Source organism: Plasmodium knowlesi (assembly GCF_000006355.2).
Source record: "Plasmodium knowlesi strain H genome assembly, chromosome: 8".
Classification (NCBI taxonomy): Eukaryota; Apicomplexa; class Aconoidasida; order Haemosporida; family Plasmodiidae; genus Plasmodium; species Plasmodium knowlesi.
Window position 1 is genome coordinate 117,500 of NC_011909.2, and position 22,937 is coordinate 140,436.

At 37.6% G+C, this 22,937-nt stretch overlaps 6 protein-coding genes across 6 annotated transcripts; 3 read left to right on the forward strand and 3 right to left on the reverse strand.

Annotated features, from left to right (window-relative positions):
• Positions 1-1,184: 1,184 nt before the first annotated feature.
• PKNH_0801800 (conserved protein, unknown function) lies at positions 1,185-4,643 on the forward strand (the record flags this gene model as incomplete). The annotated part of the gene is made up of 1 exon (XM_002258623.1): positions 1,185-4,643. One exon carries the CDS (start codon positions 1,185-1,187, stop codon positions 4,641-4,643), a length of 3,459 nt encoding a protein of 1,152 aa, XP_002258659.1.
• Positions 4,644-6,368: 1,725 nt separating this feature from the next.
• On the forward strand, positions 6,369-7,355 carry PKNH_0801900 (conserved protein, unknown function; the record flags this gene model as incomplete). Its single annotated transcript, XM_039113963.1, has 4 exons — positions 6,369-6,377; positions 6,788-6,841; positions 6,970-7,128; positions 7,290-7,355. 4 exons carry the CDS (start codon positions 6,369-6,371, stop codon positions 7,353-7,355), a joined length of 288 nt encoding a protein of 95 aa, XP_038969598.1.
• Positions 7,356-9,094: 1,739 nt separating this feature from the next.
• On the forward strand, positions 9,095-9,948 carry PKNH_0802000 (ribosome-binding factor A, putative; the record flags this gene model as incomplete). The annotated part of the gene is made up of 2 exons (XM_002258625.1): positions 9,095-9,469; positions 9,661-9,948. 2 exons carry the CDS (start codon positions 9,095-9,097, stop codon positions 9,946-9,948), a joined length of 663 nt encoding a protein of 220 aa, XP_002258661.1.
• Positions 9,949-10,835: 887 nt separating this feature from the next.
• Positions 10,836-11,294, reverse strand: PKNH_0802100 (N-terminal acetyltransferase A complex catalytic subunit ARD1, putative; the record flags this gene model as incomplete). Its single annotated transcript, XM_002258626.1, has 1 exon — positions 10,836-11,294. The coding sequence occupies one exon, from the start codon at positions 11,292-11,294 to the stop codon at positions 10,836-10,838; it is 459 nt and encodes a 152-aa protein (XP_002258662.1).
• A 1,676-nt stretch (positions 11,295-12,970) lies between these two features.
• PKNH_0802200 (conserved Plasmodium protein, unknown function) lies at positions 12,971-18,130 on the reverse strand (the record flags this gene model as incomplete). The annotated part of the gene is made up of 1 exon (XM_002258627.1): positions 12,971-18,130. One exon carries the CDS (start codon positions 18,128-18,130, stop codon positions 12,971-12,973), a length of 5,160 nt encoding a protein of 1,719 aa, XP_002258663.1.
• Positions 18,131-20,477: 2,347 nt separating this feature from the next.
• Positions 20,478-21,111, reverse strand: PKNH_0802300 (40S ribosomal protein S20e, putative; the record flags this gene model as incomplete). The annotated part of the gene is made up of 2 exons (XM_002258628.1): positions 20,478-20,734; positions 21,012-21,111. The coding sequence occupies 2 exons, from the start codon at positions 21,109-21,111 to the stop codon at positions 20,478-20,480; spliced, it is 357 nt and encodes a 118-aa protein (XP_002258664.1).
• Positions 21,112-22,937: the final 1,826 nt, after the last annotated feature.

Genomic DNA, 22,937 nt, shown 5'->3' on the forward strand with positions numbered 1-22,937 from the left:
TACACACGAATTAGTATATTTAAAACCTTTTGGTAATTCGTTTTGCGATTATTTCACTTTTTTTTTTTTTTTTTTTTTTTTTTTTTTTACACCTTTCGCATGTACAATTTTAGGAAACGAGTTAGTGCGCGAATTTACACACGTATTTTTATTTTATTTTTTCTTTTTCTTCCTCTCTTCATCTTCTCACCAATTTTGTAATGATACCAAAGAGGAGACTAACTAAATGCCTCTATTTTATTTAAAGCTATGCATAGTAATTAAAATTTTCCTTTTCTTCATTCCTGCTTATTTTTTATTTTCCTAGTTGGACGGTTATTCCAATGCGCATGTGTGTGTACATGTATGCGTATGCACATGAGCATACAGTTCGCTTTCAACATATGCACAATGGTGATAATTTTTTTTTTATAAGATGTCATCTGCCCTGCTGTCTTTCTTATGAGTCCATACATGTGCATGTTATTATCCCTTTGATGTAATACAAAAGGGCTATTTTTCCCTTTCCCATCACTTAACCCGGCTCCCACATCTAGCCGTATGGGGAGAGTAATCCCTGTGAGCAGCGGGGTGTCTACCACTGACTGTTCAACTTCTCCTCAATGCTTTAAACATTTTTAGAGGCATCTCTTTCAACATTTTAGAAATCGTTAAAAGGAAAATGTGCACAAAATCCTCCCCCACCCCCCTATATTTTATGCCCTATTAAAATTTCCTTCGATTTCAATGCCAAATTCATTTCGTTTCAATATTTTTCCTCTTCCTTGTCTGATAACAATGTTGCATAACCTACTTCAAATCATATCTCTTTAAGTCGATGCGATAATCAAGGCGTGTAATTGCAAGAGGTGCTCCTCGAAATGGCCCCATGCGCATGTGCGCGTCTGCGCATTGTGTAACTCCAATTTTTTACCTTCTCCTAATGCATATGTTGTTAACCAATTTTTTTTTAAACCTATACATGTGTGTACATCGTTTGTACGTAGTGCATAGCGAAATAATTGTAAGGACGATTTATCTCCCTCGTGTGTGCTGCTTGGGGATGATAATACGGTTATCCACTACAGGGTAACTGAAGAATAAATGGGTGTGAGTATGTTCACCTCACCCTAACATACACGTACTTACACACATATTATTACACACACGCATGCGCTTACACATATAGAATAGTACCAAACAAAATGGAGAACTCTGTGAGGCATTCAGTCGATATAAAATCGGAAGACTTCGTCGTCTTGATTTCCCTCCAAAATTTACAGACATTCATCATGATAGGGTACACAGCCGTAAATAAGGAACACCTGAACTTCGACTTCTCCTACCTTTGGGCACTCTGCATTGGGACGGGTCTATTCATATACTCCCTGATCAGCTTTGTTCTAATAAGATCCATTGTGTTGTCAAAGATAGATATAGGAAAATATGTCCTGGAATTGTTATTCAGTCTCAGTGTAATCGTCACATGTTCATTGTCCATAATAATTGATTCCTTCAAAATAGCCAACATGCAATTGCTTTTTTTTTCCTTTGCTTTAACAGGTTATGCCTACTACAATTTAATTAGCCTCTTCTTTTTTTGCACACTAATAGGAATGATCATACAATATAATTTAAGTTTTACTGGACTCATAACACATTCCACTTCTTTCTTCTTCTTGGATCTCCTATGCTACCTAGTGCAAATTATCGGTGGAAACATCTTATACTTTCGTATGTACGAACTGTGTACTGTTATCGTCATTTCGAAGAGAAACCCATGCAAGTATGTTGTCGCATCGAAGGAAGTGAAGAGTGTGGAAAAACAAATATTCTCATCCTTATTCAATTCTTACATGTGTATCAAGTCCAAGACGTACTCAGATTTAGCAGGCACTAATGATATTTTAAATAAAGAGAGTCAATCTGTTTTGGGTAGGGATACTCTTCACCCGAATTCGAAGGACCAGCTTCTTGATGGTACTTTCTACCAGGACAAGGTCAATCACACGAACAAGTTACTCCTTGGACGAACCAAAAGAGACAAACACAATCCAAAAGGGGCAGATCGACTAGTATGTGGAAAATACAATCCCTACCATAACAGTCAAAGCCTTGCCAACTCTCCCACCAAACATAACTCCATCTGCACAACCAACTTTAAAATATCTAACACACTTTCACTTAATAATAATTACAACTCTAACCTAGCGGAAGAACCTTCAACCTCCATTTGTAAAAAATGTGCTTCGGAAAAAAATAATCATAAGGATAATGCATGCAAACAAAAGGCAGAAAAAAAAAAAATATCTAAATCTTCTACCATCTCAGACACTGAAAACAACTCAAACAAACATTGGTTGGACCCCTCACAACTGGCTAATCCCAACTACTCAACTACTACCCATGGGGAGGATGATAACCGATGGACGAACAACTCGTCCAGACGATACCCCCAGGACGATCAAGTGCTCATCCCAATTACGTCAACTAATACCCAGAATGATTTTCCAATGAGCAATTCCAACTCTAGTTGGATCAAATCCGCTGCAGTGATTGACATGTCTGGGAAGGGGAAGAGGGGGGAGCCTTACGACAGATTCGAGGGCCATCCGATAGATACATCAGCTCATACACCATCAGAGAATAATCTTTCATCCAACTCGTACCGCAATAGATGTATTTCCTCCCCAAATGAAGAGCCTACGTACTACCAGACCCATTTTAGCGGATTATACATCAGGGATGTGACGCCAGAACAAAGTACGCATCGGGAAATTAGTACACACAGCTTGGTTGTAGCGAACAACACCAAAATGGATAATCAGAAAAATGGACGCGTAAGCAACAAAGGGGGAGGTGGCACAATGCGTAAAGAACAAGACCCCACCAATCATCCAACTGAGCATGACTCAAACGGAAATGATCATACCTACTATTGCAATTTGATAACATGCCCTTATAATATAATAAAAGGTACACACTATGTCAGTATATGCAGCGGAGCTAGAAAGGGTGATATGCCCTCTCAAGCGGTCGAATATCAACGGGTTGAAAATGGCGAAATAGAGGTCATCCCCAGAGGAAAAAACGCAATTCAAGCCTACCCAGACGGTGTGCCCCGCCCACGAGGAAGAAGACCCTCTGCGCACAGTAACTGCACGGATCACTTGGGCGATGAAAGTCGCCAAAATCAAAGTAAATTCGAGTCCACGTTAAACGACGACGCTTCAGACATTCTCGAAAGAACATTGCCCGAAAAAGATCAACCGAATGGACAAAAAGAACCAACGCAGAACGAGGTAGACATATCTGAAGAAGGCCGAGAAGTCCATCCGAAAGATTACCTAACGCCCTGCACAAAGGAAATAAATTATCAAAGAAAACATCTCCTGAACAAGTCTAAGAGTTCACGACACGTGAGTCACTGGGGAGAAAATACCCCTCACAGACACACCTCCCGATGTAGCAAAAATACGAAGCTTATGACATTCACAAACAGGGAGTTGCAAAGTGGAAGTAATAGCAACTCGAATTGTAAATATAGTAAGAAGAATTCAACAAGACAACACGAAATGTTAGATAAAATTGTGCAACTAGATATCAGCAATCAAGACCATAAAAATAAAAAAAAAAAAAGAACAAAAGACGCATCGTTATTATCATTGTCGTCGTTATACCCATTATCATCCTCCGCGATAACAAGAAAAAAAAAATATTTTACGAAAAAAAAAAAAAAAAAATATACTTCATTTTTTTGGGAGAATCCAAAGATACAATATTTATTTGTTCACATTCCACAATATTTTAAAAACATCTTCGATATGACGAAGAAAATATTTTCTGACTTAAAAAAAAAAAAAGTCGTCATGCAAAACGCAATTTGGAAAAATAAAATATTCATCCCTGAAAGGGATTCACTAGGACTATTCAAAAATGCAAAATTAGAAAAATGCTACGTGTCCTGGATGGACGAATTTAACAGAAATATTATAACCAAAACGTATTATATATCCATATACCTCATCATCTATATAATTACTCTAGATTTTGTTGCAGCATACAATTTGTATTACACAACAACCAGAAGGATGATAAACGGGGCACTACGGACACAGTATAATTACGTGCGCTACTATTTCTTCAAATCTATAATAAACATAATTGTGTATCTCGTATACATACTTTTTCTAACATTTACAATACGAAAGGAACCCACATATAATATTAAGCGGTATTATTTTGTCACCCTTCTTTTGTGCTTTGCCAAGCTCATTATATCATCATCGGATATTTACGTGGTCATAACCTCGCTGGATTACTTCATCAGCCCCTACTACGTGTACATATACATCCATATGCTAATAGTGCAAACGTCTATTTTGTTAATAATTCGATACCCTACACATTATCTACTTTTTTTTCTATATGTCATTTGCTTCACTTGTTTATACTGGTCTTTTTCCATTCACAAATGTTTTATGGAATTCATTTTTATCATTGCTTGTATTTCTTTCACCATTATTTATTCTTATGTTCTTTGTTCAAGGACAGTGGAGATCAATCGGCGCATTCTGTTCTCCAAGTATGAGTTGCCCTACCTCTTGTACCTCAAGGAGATTGCCGGTTGCATCAACAGACGCCGCCCCCAGGGGGGTGTCTAGCCGCGTACCGCACTTGACAACGGATTGTAACCAAGTTGTCCAAGAGGAAGCGAGCCGAACGGATATAAACACATTTTTGATGACCCCAACTCAGATGAACCCAACTCAGATGAACCCAACTCAGATGAACCCAACTCAGATGAACCCAACTCAGATGAACCCATTCGAGATGACCTCCCCACCTCTGCCGCTCCACTGTCATCCCTGCCCCTTTGTTTTCGTTACACCTTGGTTGCCGTTCTGGCGATCCCCCCCCCCTCCCCTAGACTCCTTTCAATGAGGACCCGAAGGAAAACATATTTGAAGACCTTCCATTCGGCCTCTCCCAATTTGTGCATTTCCCCGCTCGTGGGGGTTGACCTCTGGATGGTTACGGAAGCCTCCATTTTTTTTTGGTCTCATTTGTAAACTTGCTTTTTTAACGGCCCTTTTTAACGGCCTTTTCTAACCGCCTTTTTTAATGGCCATTTTTAACGGCCCTTTTTAACGGCCATTTTTAACCGCTCCTTTTCCCCCCCTTGCGGAACAAACTTCAAGTCCAATTTGAACTTCCTATTTCTGACTCCCCGCCAACGCCTAACATTTTTTCCACTCCGTTTAATTCCACGTTCCCGTATTTGCCTCTTCGGCGGAACATTACGGGAAGGGACACTTCTTTCCATTTCCACTGGCTTCACCTCATGTTCTTTACCTTTTTTTTTTTTTCCACTCCCCCGCTTGGTTTATATTTTATATGTCTCCCCCCTTTTGAATTAGCCTAACGACCATTTACCTTCCAAAATGAACCCGCCTTCCCTAGTTGCACAAATAAAACACTCCACCCCTGACTTCACCTCACAACTTGAGTTTACCCCTTTCATTCGTATTCTCACCGATGGGGCGTGCAAAATGTACGCACCTCAATCGCCAAGGAAAAAAATATAATTATCACCATGTGTACGCACCTTCAAAGTGAAAATTTACCCGCAATTTTTACCATTTAAAAGATCGCCATGTTATATAACTATAGCTTTACCCTCTATATGTACAAAAACAAAAAAAAAAAAAAAAAAATACTCACACTGAATAACCATGCGCAGTTATGAACAAGCGTTTGCCCCTCAAAGAAGCAGAAAGAGTTCCGCAAAATGTTTTACTCACCTATGCGTTTATGGTCCATACATAAACAGCTGCACATCCAGTCCGATAACTTTTAAAATCCTTCGTGTTACAAAACATTTGGTCTCCCCTGTTCGACTGGTTTGACATCATAATAACGATATATTATCGAGGGAGGTACTTCAGCACCCAGGAGTTTTTTATCACCCCGTCACGGTGCCACTCCTTCCACTTTCTTTACCCAACCAGGACTAATTCACACAGAGGAAAAAAAAAAAAAAAAAAAAAAAAAAAACACCCCGGGGGATGTACCTTTCAGACCAAACTTAATAAGTCGCCCTTTTGAACCTGCAATCCTACTGAATGAATACAGAAGATTACCTCTTAATGGGTATTAACTTGCCATAAAAGGTATGATCTCCCCAAGGCGCCCGCTGGGCCATATATTAATATCCTCCCCATTTAGTTATATAGCCGAACTTACACAACGCCATTCAGAAGTAAAAATCAAACCACACACACTTCTCAACACTCACAGGAAGAAACGCTTGCCCCCTTTAAGATACCTTCAATCCAGGAGAGTGAAAAAAACTGCATCGGTTTGTTTGCCCTTCCCCCTTTGATAAGATGATCTTAGTAAGAATAAAAAAGGAGGTTGAAAAATAGCGAACACGTGAACAGAGCAAATTTTGTAGGCAAAAGTGTTTGCTTTTTAAGAAGGAAATAAAAAAAAAAAAAAAAAAATGTAGCCCCTTTTTTCCGTGATTACTCTGGGAAAAGATGTCCATGAACGAATTACAAGTTTAACGGGCAAATATTCTCCCTATCGAATCCCTTCCTTGCCACATTAGTGTATCCATTCTTCGGGCATACATAATACGCACAAACACACACACACATACATACACACATACACACATTTGGGGGAAGCCAACCCAACTGTGCATTTATAATAAGATAAATAGAGCACGTTTATTCGTGCCACACCCTTCCCTTTCGAAATATTCATTTTCCTAACTTGACTTTTGTGCCCATTCTTTACGCAGAAAAACCGCTCCATTCGTTTTGTATCAAGTGAATTCAAGTCCCTCCCCAAGCCGGTTCGTTTAATTAAGTGTCGCTGATATACTAATGCGCTTGCCAATATGCACTATAGTTGCACTTGCAACTGTGCTGCATACAACATCACAACATATATCCACACCGACGTGCCTCATTGCCTTCGTAGCCCGCAGGGACAGGTGTCGTTTTTCACGGAAAACTACAACAAGTAAAATATGCCATCAGTTTTCCCAGTTACTTATTTATAATATTTTCCGGGTTTATGGGAGCCATGTCAGGAAATTTATTTTTTAAAAAATATATTTTGCGGAAAAACCCCCCCAACGTAAGATTGTGCATACAGGCATATCGGTGTGCCTCTATGACGATTCGCCCATGCTCTTTCCTCCTTGTGTGCGTGTTAATGTGCCCAGTAAAGGTTAAATAATTTCCGTATCCTTCACCTCCTCTCATACTTGCACCGCATTTTCTTCTTTTCCGCCTCAGCCCCTGAGGGATCCAAACGACTTACCGCCCGAGAAGCACCCACACACCCCTGAGGAGGATGATTAAAAGGGGAGGAATGAAATAAACGGATAAATATATAACCAAATAAAAGTGCCAAAAATGCAGACACAAAGAAGAGCGGAGCGAGGTGCATTCTTCTAAATACCAACGTGCTCAACTGCCAGTATACACAATTGTAGGTCAGTCAAGAAAAATTCAAAGAAGCCAATTGAAAAACATGCGAAAATAATTCGCAAACGATTGTTCTTAAAGTCGTGAACATGAGTAGATATACGCGCTGAGTAGTTTTCCCTTTTTTTAAAAATGATAATGTGCATTTCATTTCCCTTTTTTTATTGTAATTGTTTAAAAAAAAATGCGAATAACGAAATTTCAAAATGGGTCCACATTTTTAATACACTACAGTTTTATAGTTGATAAAGGAGACCCATTTATCCCTTCCTACGCGTACAATAATTTTTTATATACATTTTTTCTTACCCTCGTTTTTTGTATTAAAATATCGCGCCTTTACTTTTAAATAACACACAGGAATATTCCTGGATGCTTCTTCTTCCCACTTCCCCTCTTTTTTATGTGAACACATTTGTCTATTGCCTTTAAAATAAAACTCATTAAGGAATTGTCCTTTATGCAATTTAATGGTTTAAAAATAAGGCAACGAAAATGTCTATATTGCGTACGTACTTTTTCTTTTTTTTTTTTTAAATTTATCAACATTTCGCTTCACCCATTTGACTGGTGATCTCACTTGTGATGTGAGAAGTAACACGGATTTATTTTTTTCCCTTCAGTTGAGCCATGCAAATGTCAAGTATTCCAGTTTTTGCAAAAAAAAAAAAAAAAGAAGCAACATCAACTAATTTTCCCTTGGGGGGGCTACGCATTGCTCCTGAACAAATAATTTTGTCCCTTTACTGGGGTTAACTCCCACAAATATGTGTACACGTAGGAACTGCTTTCTTACACATGCTCAGGCAATACTTTCCTCCCTTTTTTTTTTTTTTTTTTTTTACCCCCCCCCCCCCCCCCTCCATTAAGCTGACAAGACAATACATAGTTTCCATTTCGCTTATTTACTCTCCTAAGAATACTGTACACTGTACCATGTGACACACAGTTTTGCTACAATTCATCCCATGTACACATACAATATTTATACAAACTTTTCAAGACATAATATAATTTGCCTTGCCATGAGTCAGATCCGACATTTTGTAACCATCCCCCATCAGTCGAATTTTTTCGCACATTACCATGACAAAATATTTTCTTTGCAGATTGTTGCGCCCAAACAAAACACATGCTTTTTCATATGAAGCCAATTTAAAAAAATCATAACATTTGCGATCGCTTCCGTCGCAGGCTAAAGGAAGTGCAGTAACTCCAGCGGGTTAAGAACTTTTGCGAATCCCCACAAAAAAAAAAAAAAAAACAACAAATCGGAGCAGTATATATCTGCGCAAAACTTTCACTAACGGATAATAGATTGGATTCATTTTTTTCTCTGCCATGTGCAGGTTGATTTTTTCACCAATGAAGTAATAGCACCACTTGTTGATAAATCTGTGACAAAGTCACGACAATGCTGTGTCACAGCCGCGACAAAGCTATGCCAAAGTCGTGACGCAAGATCGGGCATCCCGGCAAAGCTACTTGAATATGAACAATCATTGAACCAGTCCGGTACTTACATAGGGGTAGTGACCTTCCATAAAAATGAGTTGCGCTTCATTAAGCAGCACACTGTTTTTTTCCCTCCAAAAGAACAGAAACGCCCTGAAATGTACCTATATTTTCTTCTCCTCCTGCTTACACTCACCAATAGAAACTACACCCTCAACATTAAGAAGAGGTTCCACGCTTTGAATTATGTGCGCTTTAGCAACTCTAAGGCATCAATCAAAAACGCTACCGTCACTTATTTTACTAATAAAAACTCGAGTCGCCATGAAATATACAAGAAAAGATTCGAGAGGGAACTGAAGGAGACACTCCAATCAATTCTGTACAAAAAAGGGATTAAGATAAATTATAAGTATCACATCGATGAAGATATAATTGAAGGAATAGGGATTCATCGTGTCCAGCTGAACAGTGATTGTTCTGTGGCAAAAGTTTTTATCGAAATTATGGGGGACTCAATCGATTCCAGACAGGTACTACACCATAATTAATACATGTGAATAAGTTTACTACAACGGAATGCTGAAAATTTTTTTTTTTTTTTTTTTTTTTTCTTTTTATGCCTCATGGTTACACACAAAATAGCGATACTGCTTCGTCATTTTTGCAATTTTTTTCACCGCTTTGTACCACATTGCACCACTTTCGACCGCTTCCCTCGCAGGGCTACATCTGGTTGAAGAAAAACTGCAAACGAATTCGCTACATGTTGGCCCAAGCAATTAAACATCGGAAAAAAGTCCCATTTTTAAATTTCGTTCTCAGCAATTTAAGCGAGCAAACACAATTGCTTTGCCAGATGGAAAACATACGGGAGTATTACGGAGAAATGTTTAAGGAGGACTTAGGGGAGTTTGAATTAAACGGAGAAGAAGCAGATGGGGGTGTGAAGTGGGAAGAAACAGAGAACAAGCAGTACCCCCAAAAGGAAGAACTGGGCGACGAACAATAGTTCCCCAAAACATCTACGAGGATGAAGCTCACACGATCCTCATCCATGTGCACAATTCTGTTAATCACAAACCGCTCAGCATTTTTTCCCTTTTCTTTTTTTTTTTTTTCTGTCTTTTTCGTGAAAAAAACGCAAAGTTGCATATTTTCCTCCACATTTTGAATCTTTCAAAATTCGATAAACTTGTGAAAATTTTCATATTAAAAAAAAGCAACACATATATATGTGCAGCTTTTTGTTCGTTTTGTTAATTAAAAGTTACACGAAAGGACACACACATATATCGCGGAAATGCAACAACACAAAAAAATATTAACCGTTCAGGTATTTCACAATTGGAAAAAAAAAAAAAAAAAAAAAAAAAAAAAAAAAAGACGTGTGTACGACTGCAAGAATATTTAGCTAGCTCAAGCATTTACAGAAAAAAGAAAAAAATTAAAAAAAAATTAAAAGTAACTGCAAAGGTAATCCAATAAAGGGAAACCTTAAGGACGCTCAATTTCAGAGCTGTATGATTTTTTATTTTTTTTTTCTAACAAATGGGGCTTTCATTTTATGTTATCCAATTTTTGAAAAATTGTCAAACGTGGGCAAATTTCAAAATGTGCTGTGGTGTAAGAGAAAGGGGAAACTTCGTGAAATGGGATACCCCCCACACACACACATACTCTAAGCATTGAATGCCACTTTAAATGGGAATATCACACTTTTCTTTTTTCCGTACCTACCTTGCGACGTAAAATATCGCAATTCCCATCACAATGTTCGTAAATATGTTCATGTCATTTGGTAATTTACATCTATAATGTTGAAACACCATAGAGATGATCAACTCCACGAAGGTGTGATGGGCACCACAAAAAACTCCTCTGTTATCTAGCGTAGATCTATTTAACAAACTGGTGCTCCATCAAATAGGCGTCTTCCTTATTTCCATAATACAATGGCTCGACTTCCTTCACTTTATAATTTAACAAGTTATTGTACAAATTCAACGCGGCATAGTTGCTCACTCGAACATGCAAACAAATGTTATGCACATGGTATATATCATTCACAAATTGGTGTGTCTGTGTGATTAAATAATAAGCAAGTTTCTGCTTCCTGTACGTTTTCAAAACGGCAACAGAAGTTAAATGACCTTTCTTATCATTTTCTTCTTCCAACTTTCCTAAGGTGTATCCGCAAACTTTTCCCCTTCCATCCTCTGCTACTTGGCTCAGCGACGGCCACGATAACGCATGGTAAAAATAATATTTCATATTGTAATTTTCCGGCAGGTTTACGCTATTGCACTGTTGCATTGACAACAGGTCGTAAACGTTGCTCTTCCTTATTGACAGCATTGGTGTAGCAAATGAAAAACGGAAGGAGTAAAAAAAAAAAAAAAAGTAACGTTTCTTACAAATATGATAAAAATATATCAACAGAATAAATATGTGATTATTCTGAAAAAGGTTTTCCCCACATTTTGTGCCTCCCACACATTAGGCCATGCCGCCTCTTCAATGCTCCACTTGGTAATCTTAACAATAAGGAGGACAAATGGAAAAATTCTTATATATTTCCGAAATGGGCAAAATATAACTGTAACTTTACTTGCTTCCTGCCAGCTCCGTAAAATGTACTTTTCTGCCAGGGGGGGAAAAGGTCATATACTTGCATACATTCTTCCAATAACGAATGTAGCCAATGATATAATTTCGCAAAAATAATTTACTAAAAAGAAGAAAAAAAATAATAATCTACATGTACTTCAGGTTCTGAGAAAAGGTAGCCTAGCTTTCCCATCCATGCATATTATGCCATTGCTTTATTTTTTCCCCCTCGTGCTGCAAAATGTTCGATATTTAAAAAAAAAAAAAAAAAAAAATTTACTCAGGAGGAAAAAGAGCTAACTTGCAACAACTTCTCAAAAGCATTCCCCTAATTTTTTCTCCCTCAAATGATTTAAAAAAACTGTGTTTTATATTTTCACCATTTGAAGGTAAATGAGTCATGATTTTTTGTATTTCTTACGTTTCTCCTCCCACTATGTGTTCTATATTTTTTAGCCTTAATTTGGAAAAAAAAAAAAAAAAAAAAAAAAAAAATACCGACTGATACATATGTGCGTTCACTTCCATCCCGGACGTAATTATTATTCTCATTTCAGTAATCCACATTTTTAGGGGGCTATTTCTTTTCCCCTTTTTTCCTATTAAATGAAATTTAACAGAGGTAAAAAAAGGAAAGTTTGCAAAACCTGGCAATTTTTCTTCATTTACACCGCTGTAGCATGTACAAACAAACAGTCACCGCAGTTGTTCGCGTCTTCCAGCAATTACACTCAAAAGGGATGATGAACAACAGCAAAAAAAAAAAAAAAAAAAAAAAAAAAAAAAAAAAGGGAAAGAGTTTTACACGCATGTAAACACACCAACAGGGTCATTAAATCAGTTCGTATTTTTTTTTTTTTTTTTTTTCCTATTCCAAAACGAGTAGGATATATTTTTATAACCCCAAATGGGACTTTTCATCTTTTTCCCGAATAAACTTCCGTGCCATGGACCATGGTGATTAAAAATTAATTTGACCACACGTACACATACACACGTGGAGGGGTGTGGGAAGAATAACGTAACAAAACAGTACACTATCGCCTTCTTTGCGACACGAAAAAAAAAAAAAAAAAAAAAAAAAAAAAAAAAAAAAGTTTTATAGAATGGACGCGAAACACTTACAGTTTATTACGATAAGGTCGATCTATATGTTGTCGCTTATTTCATCTGCAAATCGATGCATGAGGGAAGAGTAGAAGGGATGGTGCGACGGAAAAAAAAAACTAAATACTAAAAATGGAATAAAAAATAAGAGAAAAAATAAGGGAAAAGGGTAAGTAGTACAAATTAATGCAAAAATAAAAACGTTAATTAGGAAAAAGGAAATTGTTTTGCAGCAAAAGTCGCTCAAAAAAGTAGCACTACGAATAGCTGCACATAGCAAACTCACCCGTATGCTAACCTAGCAGTCTACCTATATCCTATTGTGGGGCATCCCAAAACAGGGATGACCGTAAAAGCAGGAAATTGTCGGAGTACAAAAAAATGTACCAAAACACACGCGAAACGAACATGAGATGGTATATGTCGAAAGGTTCAGCGGAGTAGCCCGTTGATGTGCTCTCCCCATTTATAGCCAATCTGTAAATTTCTGCGCACTGCATATTCTCTGGTATGTTCATGAAAACCTGATGAAGGTTTATATTTTTGTTGAACTTAATATTGCTCAGTTTGAAGAATTCACTCCCCTTTATTTTTATATACCTCATGGCTACCTCCTCAGGGGTTAAGCTCTTGTACAGGGTGAAGGGACCCTCGAAAAAGTACCTCCACTCTTCCTCCTTTAACGTACAGCAGGAAATGTGAATCATAAAAATTAGCGCTGTCTGAATCATGAACAGTGGATATATTTTCTCCAAAGAAATTTGAATTTCATCAAAGGATACCAGTCGAGATAAAAACATATCATTTGACATGTGCCACTTGGGTACATATTTGTAAGACATTTTTTTATTTTTCCTCATTAGTAGTTCTGCCACTGAATTCGAACATCCTTCATCAGGGTGTCTTCTCCTACAATATGACTGTTCCTTCTTCTCCATTTTACGACTCCCCTGTTCCAACGTCGAATGGCTTATATGGTAACCTTCATGGGGCATTCCTTCCTTCCCTTCATTTTTCTGCGTTACTGAAAGGCTTCCCTCGCTATCATCCCCTATCTCGTCATCCAAGCTACTGGGGATATAATATAAGGAACAACTACTAGACGTGTCCTGATATTCACCCCTATTGGAAACACATTCCCTTCCCTTTTTCAAATTATACTTGTAGTTGATGTAGTAAGAGGAGTCCACCATGGGGGTCGCGTCACCATGTGACATCCCCGCAGCTTTCCCATATTTCCCCGTCTCAACCCCAAAATTAGATGAAAGAAAAACGAACAATTTAACAATGTCATAGATTATTTTATTTCTCAGTAAAACCATTTCGGAATTCTTCCCGTCATACTTCAACAAATTTAAAAAAGCATTTCTCGAATTAAACACCTCATTAGCTTTTTCACTTTGATACATTGATATAAAATGTCTGCTCGGCACGGGGAAATCGGGAATGACATAAGGTACATACCTCATGCTCCTCATAAAACCATTAAAGCTCACATTTTTCGGAAATATTTTCTTCTCACATAGGATATGTTTAGGTAAATCTGGATCAGAGAAACAAATACCCCAGAAGACTTCATCAACCGATGTGAAATTTGGGTACCCTTTCACCTTCCTCATATTTTCTGTAAATAATTTCAGTGTCCTTAAATTTATTTCTTTGACCTTCTTTGCCGCATCAACTGTGTTGAAGAAATTTTCATACGTAGGGGATACCTCCTCGATGGTTTCGCTCAGCCAGTATGGTTCGCTTTCTTCACTGCAGTGGCCACCACCCTCACATGGAAATATCACATTTCCCTCTTCTTCCTTGCGAACATTCCTTTCTATCGAATCAATTTTTAGCGAATCAATTTTTAGCGAATCAATTTTTAGCGAATCAATTTTTAGCGAATCAATTTTTAGCGAATCAATTTTTATCGAATCAATTTTTAGCGAGTCCGTTTTTTGCAAGTCCGTTTTTTGCTTATCCTGATGATCCTCCTTCCTCCACTTTGCAAACATAGCGGCGATGTCGCACTTTATTTCCTCATCGTACGTATACTCTGAGTGGTTCCTTTTTTGCGTGTCTGGAAATTTCTCTCCAAACTGCCTATTCGATTCTCTCGTCTTTTCCATGATCTTCACCCCGTCTACCTTCTTCTCCGAATTTCCTCCTTGTCCTTCCAAAGGATACTCCTTCAAATGGTAATTACGAAACTGGGGGTAAGTGCCCCCTACGTGTGCATCACACCACCCCTTCACACGAGGTTTTCTTCCATACTTATCGTACAACTTCGCCGTCAGTTCCAATGACTGAGTGGCCTCCTCCTGTACAACTCCGCCCTTCAGAGACGACCACCCCCTCTGTGCCTTTTTATACTCTCGCTCAAATTCAAGGAGTGCCTCAAAAAAATGTTGAACTGAGGGGAAGCCATAATAGTACAAAATGAATTCTTTCATCTTCCTCATTTTGCTCTGTACCTTCTTCTTACGAATATACTTATAATAGTCTGACTGGTGTGGCGGATTCCCTGCGTAGAATCCATCAAAACTATTTTTCTCCTCTGAGTCTTCATTTAAATCTTGTACCAAAGCCTGGTGTACATACAACGTTTTACTTGAGCCATCCTTCAACCTGATATTCTGCATATCCTTTACGAAGAAAAAAGCATCCTTGGGGATAAAAATCTTGTCCAGAAAAAAAAAATTATTTTTAAAATGTATATTAACTTCTCTTGTCAACTTCAAATAGTTCATTTTATTCTTCACCAAATGAACTTTTGCATTTTTCTCTTCATGCACACTTGAACTTTTCATCATTTTATTCCTTTGCGGATTCAGCATGTAGAAGCATCCTTTATTCTCTTCATAATCCAGAGGATAGGATTTTAAGAGGCAAAATAAATTTTCTAAAATCATTATTTTGTAGTCGAAATTCCCAACGTTGCTTTTGCAAAATGAATGAAAGTTTTCCCACATGACATATTCTTTAAAATAATTTTTACTCATTTCTTCGTTTATTTTCTCCTTCAGAAGTTCGCAGAATTTCTCGATGGTGATGCTATCAGCAACTTTATACTTCATGTACAAGTACCAGAATATCTTTTTCACTTTGTTAAGCTGTAAAATTTCGTTAAGCGTAATGTCCAGGGCCCCTAGATGGTTTTCCACCCTGTCTAACAGGGCGGCACACCACTTCTCCTTCCCTTTTCCATTCCTATCGGTCATTTTTTCTCTTTCCCCTTTAGTTCCTTCTCCTCCTATGTGTCCATTTTCCACTTCCTCTTCATTCCTAAATATTTCATCCACATATTTCGCAAAATATGTACGTGCGTCACCTTCTCCCTTATCATGAGTGCCTCTTCTTCCCTTCTTCATCACCTCCCCTTTTTTTTCTCCCCCTCTCCCGATCCTCCTCCGTTCCCTCTCCAACACAGTCAGCAAGTGCATTATGCATTTCATTCCTAAATCCTCCTCACAGCTCTTTCCTCTTTCCTTTCCCTTCCTCCTGTCATCACTTAAGTAGGGGGTACGCATCTCATTAGACGGAACATCAGGTACAACATTAATTACCCCTTGGCCTATCCAGCCAGAGGAATTTTCCCCTTCCCTTTCAAAACTCACTTCAGTAGTGAAGGATCCATGTGTTGACAATTTCCCCTTCTTCATATCCTCCATGTAGGAAGAACATACAACATTTTCACCTCCCCTTACATCGTGCATTATGAACACATCTCTGGTGTCCTCCTCCTCCTCACCCCCCGTACTCATTTCATGCATATCTCCCTCATCCTTATCCATCACAAGGGCATCCTCCCCAGGTGTATTCACATCGTCTGAGCAATTGTATGTCACCATATTCTCTCCACCCTTTTCTTTATTCTTCTTCATTTCCTCCTTCGTAGTGAAGTATAAATCTTCCGTGGATTTTCCTTCCCCCACTTCGTCAGCATTTTCTATAATTACCTCACTGATCGACCTGGAAAGGTTATTCATTCCTCCCTGACATCTAAACTGGTCCTTCAAGCTTCTTTCATATGGCATCATATAATCTGGGGGGATCTGGCATACCTTCGCGACATTGTCCAACCCCTCTGCACATGATCCTCTGCACTTACTTGGTAATATCCCTCCACATATTAAACTGAACTTATTTTCCACCCCCCCAGATACACTTCCCTGTGTCTCCATCCCCATCCTTTTCATAAACGATGATCCGTTACTTCCACTCGTCTTCATAATATGCATACCGCTTTTCATGAGACACCAATCTGTGTGTTCATTAATCCTCCTTCTGCATAACTTGAGGGGTTTATTCTCCTCTCCTTCGTCAACATCACCACAGCCATGAAGGGTATCACATAAGAAAGGCTCATCAAATCTGTCAGGTGTATCACTGGACCATTCCTCTTCTTCCCCTTTGCTAATGAGCCTGGAAATCTTCCTCTCAGGGATTGTCTCCGAAAATGTGTGCAGGCAGCCACTTAATATTCGATCCTCCCTACATGAATTGTCCTCGAATCCCTGAGGATTTGAATATATTATTTCGCTTCTTTTACTGGGCGGCGTGTCTGCACATTTCTTATGGGGTAACGTTACGCCCTTTTGATGAAATTCACCCTGAGTAGAAATTCCTCCATGGGGGCTACTCACGAAATGTTGCTCTTCCACATTTGAATTCACACAGTTGACGCAGGCGTGCAAACCCTTCTCCTCCATAGTGGCGGAAAAAACACCGGGAAAATTGCCCTCGTTTTTTTTACCCTTGTAGGAAAAACACACAGCATCACTTACGTTGTAATCAACTGGATATAACATCTCATTTTTATTTTTTAACTGATGAGTGAATTCACTCACACATTCGATGTTACCAGAATGAACTGATTTTTTGTTGTGTGCAGTACCCATTTCAGACAACATTTCTGTCGCGGGGGAATTTTTTTTTTTTTTTTTTTTTTCGTCTTCTCCTTTGAGGAAGCCTTTTTCCATCTTATTACTATTTCCACAGGTAAAAAAAGCTTCATTTGTAGACGCCTTCTGAAGAAAAAAGTTTTTTGTGCACACTTGTTTTCCCTCCCGTCCGTGGCTTGCACTGCCGACACTAACATACTTACGTGGGGGGTCATTGTTTTTTCCCTTTAAATTATAAAAATTATTCTGATCACAAACTGGGTATACGAGTACATCAATTTTTTTCTGATTACCTGATTTGTCACAAAGTAATACAGGTTCTTTTATTTTCCATTCGTCCTTATGCACATTTCCAATTTTTTTTTTCATCAACATGTTATTTAATGAGTGTCCATTTGTATACCCCGCATTTAAACTATTCCCAGGCATTCCTTCACTACACATGTGGGTTATGTGCCCCCCTTTTATTTTTAACTTACTACATTCTTCATTTGAACTGTCATGTGATCTTCCCTTTTTCGCATACACCGGCTGTGTTTCATTCACTTTGTTCTTCTCCATCCTGGAGAAGTTAAATACGTTCATTTTGTTCTCTCCCACAATCTTCTTTGTACACGGAGAAAAGGAGAAGAATCAATCCAATAGTGGGACAACTATATTTACTCTAACGGATGGATTAATTTTATCACCTTCAGGAAGTTGAGCTTACCCGTCTACACATGTTACAACTTGTTTTGTTCTGGAAAAATGCGCAAAAGGGGTGACACTTAAAGGGGGTTCCTCATGTATGCCTACATTTACACCGCGCTACAGATGGCGAGTTGTCTGGGGTAAACAAGGGGATCTGCATCAATCACGGTTCGATGTTGCTTAATTCTCTTACAAGCTTTGATGGCTCTTTGTACGGAGTGGAGTACATACAAGAGACAATCAAACAAACGAATGAACAAATCAATTGATTGACCGTTGTGCATAATCCTACCCTTCGACACAAGTAGAAGGGGAAAAGCGCATACGCAAAAAATGGTATTCATATATGAGGGGCCACTCCAATGAGAATATATCCAGTCGCACAAGTCAAGCGCACACAAAGTTTTAAATATACACTCGCGGAGTAACAAAATTAAACTAAAATTAGTACTTAAAAAAAAAAAAAAAAAAAAAAAAAAAAAGTTTTTACACAAACAGATAGATCATGGAACTCTCACCTTTTAACTAATCCAACAATTTGACGCGTCTGCGTATGTAGTTGTGGTGTGCACGCAGTCATCTTGGGTATACCCCCATTTCCCCAAAATAGACTTGTTACATGTCCTCAGAATTAATCTCTCTGAGTGGAATTTTTTTTCTTTTTTTTTTTTTTTTTTACATTTGGAAAGACTTGGTACCACCGCATGCATGCGTTTGTTGGACCATGGGGGTAGACATTAAAATACTCGCAATGAAGATGTTCAAATAGGAAAAAAAAAATAAAAAAATAAAAGATACACATATATATGCACTACACAGTCGCACTGCAACAGGATGGAACATGGACGTGAAACCGACGCGACGTGGACGCAACTAAATGTAACCGCCCTGTTGCGGGAAAAGGTAATTTTTTTTCACAATTATCCCCCTCTTTTTTTTTGTTTTACGCACAAAATTTTCCTCCTAACAACGCCATGTTTTGGAAAACGAAAGAAAACAAAATTGGCCAAACGCACATGTGCTATACGTACACAGCTACACGAATAGACCAATTCTAACCCTCCGCCCAAATGACACAACTGTGTAAATGTGATGTGCACTGAATTGCATTCCTTCAAAGTGGAGCAAAAAAAAAAAAAAAAAAAAAAAAAAAAATTGTCTATGTTGCTCCAACGTATTCTTACAACTATGCATGTGTCATATCAAAAATATGCAAAAAAAAATGGAACTTGAAAAAGAGGCAAATTTTATTTACCCCACCTTCCTTTTTTTTTTAAATGCACATTTTTTGGGAAACACTGGAAGATAATCAATTTAGTAAAAATGGACTGCAAAAGAAAAGAGAGACAAAATGGACAGTAGACAAAGAAAGTAAACCCTTACAAACACATTTCACCTTTTAATTCACCCAAACTGATTGCAACAAATTTTTTTTTCTTAAAACGTATTTCCCCAATTGAAAATGGCATAATGTGCGTTTGTGCCAAATTAAGCTATCCTCATGTGGACCCTCTCCCCCCTTTATCAAAACCATTTAATGCGCATAATGTTTGTAAAACATGCGCCATTTTTTTTAAATAGCATGTTATGTTCGTATGGCAAAACACAATGCAAGTCACTGAGCCGGAGTGGATACATGACTGGATTGCTATACTTCCCCTGGAGAATATACACCCCCCTCCTGCGGGAACAGGCGTTTCAAACTCTCCTCCTTGGAATTTTTTTTTGCCCAAATTAAAACATACCTTCCACAGATGGAATTGTTCTGGTGCGCTTTGAATGGCGCAACTTTCCAAATGAGCAATACAATGTGTGCCAACACAATAGCAAAATATGAATGTCTCTCTTTTTTTTTTTTTTTTTTTCCAATTTTTAAATTAAGCTATTCACAAGTAAATTAATTACGTTTATTCCTAACTGTTATCCACTTTTTGGTTCAATTAAAATTCATAAAAAAACAAAAGAAGGAAGCGCACAAGTGGCGTAGTAAAAAGCGTAACAGGAAACGTAATAAAAAGGAGAGAGAGAAAAAAAAAAAAAAAAAAAAGTAAATAAAGGAGGAATGAAGCACTTCAAACAGCAATTTCAACAAGCACAAAATATGGGCATGACGATTCTCCTATTTTTCTACGAAATGTTCCTCTACCATGTAGATCCTTTGTACTCGTATACGTACATCCCCTGTCTTCATCAAATTAATTTTTTTTTTTTTTTTTTTTTTTTTTTTTTTTTTCTCCTTAATTTACGAATCTGTTATAATAACTTCAACCTCAACCCCAGGGTCAATGTTGATGGAAGTCATCTGTGTAACAACCTCACATTGTGAATATAAATCAATCAGTCTTTTATAAATTCTTAGTTCGAATCTATCCCATGTGTTGGTACCCTCACCGCAGGGGGATTTTCTCGTCGTTATTCTCAGCGTTTTTACTGGTAGCCTCACCGGTCCGGACACGTTTAGGTTCTTCTCCTTCGCGCCCTTCATGATGTCGCTGCATACTGCATAGTGAAAAGGGGAAGTAAATATTAGAAAGAAAAAGCACACGACAAAATGCACGACTGGAGGAAAAACATGAATACACGGCGGCTCCACCATGTGTATACGGATCAGCTGATCACGAATATATTTACGCCCTTCGAAAGAAAATATAATAGCTCCTCCTCTTTCTCCCCCTTGGGCATGGCTGATATATACTACATTGCCGTCACTATACCCGTTGCTTTTCCTTTTTGTAAAAAATGGGGGTGGGGGGTGGGGTGAGCAGTAAATTCTTACCTTTCTCTATGGCCCTCAAACTTTTGGAGGTTAAAGCAATACGAATGCGACGAAGTCTAAACTTCTCGCTTTCAACGGCTCCTTTCATCAATTTACTCATTTTTGAGAAGGCTAAATATCGTCAAGGTGATTTTGCGTTTAGGGTTCGTTAAAAAAAAAAAAAAAAAAATTAACAAAAAGTTTATTTTCCCCTTTTTTCAAATTTTTACAAATTGGTCGGTCACGTAGGTGATAGGTATTGTAAATACGATATAGTTGGAATGTGAATTTTTTTTATTATCTCCTCCTTTGGAACATTTTTGTAAAATACAAGGCGATTGAATTGTTTTTAAAGATCACTTCGTGCTTTATTTGTTCCATACGAATGGCATGCAATGTTACGATATTGCGAGAAATGATGTGATTGAATTTTTTTTTTTTTCTTATATTTTAAATGTATAGTTTTTAATGCGCAAGATGAGGTTTTAATAAATTAGTATTGAAGAGTCATTTATGCATTTTATTTTATTTTATTTTTTTTTTTTGCTTACATTTATATGTATATAAATTTTGTGCCTACGATGAGAGGTAAGAAAGGTGGCCTATGGAACGACTTAAAAAAAAAAAGAAAAAAAGAAAAAAAGAAGCGTAAATTCACGTAGCAAATACTACCAACTCCAACTGTGTTCACTCTTTTTCACGGTGCTTAAATATTGTCACTCAAATTTTATATAATAGGCTTTTTCGTAGTTGCCATAAAAAGGAGATACATATATAAACCTTGCCGGGAAGGAGCATTTATATTTTATTTTATTTTTTTAAACGCAGGGCACTATGCATGTGTATGGAAATGTATTTTATGTATTTACGCTTTTCTTGTCAACGCCTGCAACACAGAGTATTATGCGCGAGGCATTAAAAGTAACGTACTCACAGGATTCTCAATTTTGGCAACTCCATAAATGCCACATTAAATTAATTTACATCATTTCGATTATCCAAATATGTTGCAAAAGTTTAATCATTTTTATATGTCCTCTTAATATTTTTTTTTCCCCTTTTTTTTGTCAAAAATGATATGCTATGTGATGGAATATAAAAAAAGGGGGGGGGTTACAGCAGAGTATATGCTATAAAAAGGTGCACCTATATCACTTATATATGCATTTCCGTATAAGCCCATCACATATATGTTGTCATCAAAAAAATTATGCGCATGAACTATACATTTATGGGTACATTTATTTTATTACATTTTTCCTACATTTGCCTCTTTAATATTGGTAAAAATTAAGGCTGGCGAAGGGAAATGTAAAAACATTTTTTTGTAGATCAATTAAATTGTAAAAAAAATACCCATTTTAATCACCTATATATATTAGCCGTTCCAACGCAGCTGCAATGTTGGGTAAATGTAGTATGCTTCTGTTTAATTACCCCTTTTTTGGAGCTGTTACTTACGGGAAGGCGCATATGACCCGCAACACGCTTAAAATTAATCACATCGCAAATTAGATTCTTAATATTCACAAGCGACATATCTTGAACTGTCGTTTTAAAACTAGCTTATGCCATGCAGGTGTAGGTGGCATTTGTATATGTTCCTTTTTTCTTTATCATCACACTGCGAAAAAGAATCATATATATAGCGTAACATAATTTAGCTACGCCTGCAGCGTTCATTATAAAATAGAACAAAAAATTATATTTCTCAAAATTGACCAGACGTCATTTTTTTTTTAATTATTTTCACCTATCAAACCGCTAACAATTTTTGAAAAACACAAAAGTGAGAAGTTGTGCACATTTGTGAAGGTTACAAAGGTGCGAAAACTGGAGTTGAACGTTCCATTTTAACATTATTTTGTGCATGTCCAGGTGAAGGCAGGTTCCCCCGTGTACGTATATTCATATGAGTAAATTACTTAAAGGTGTACAGACTCAAAC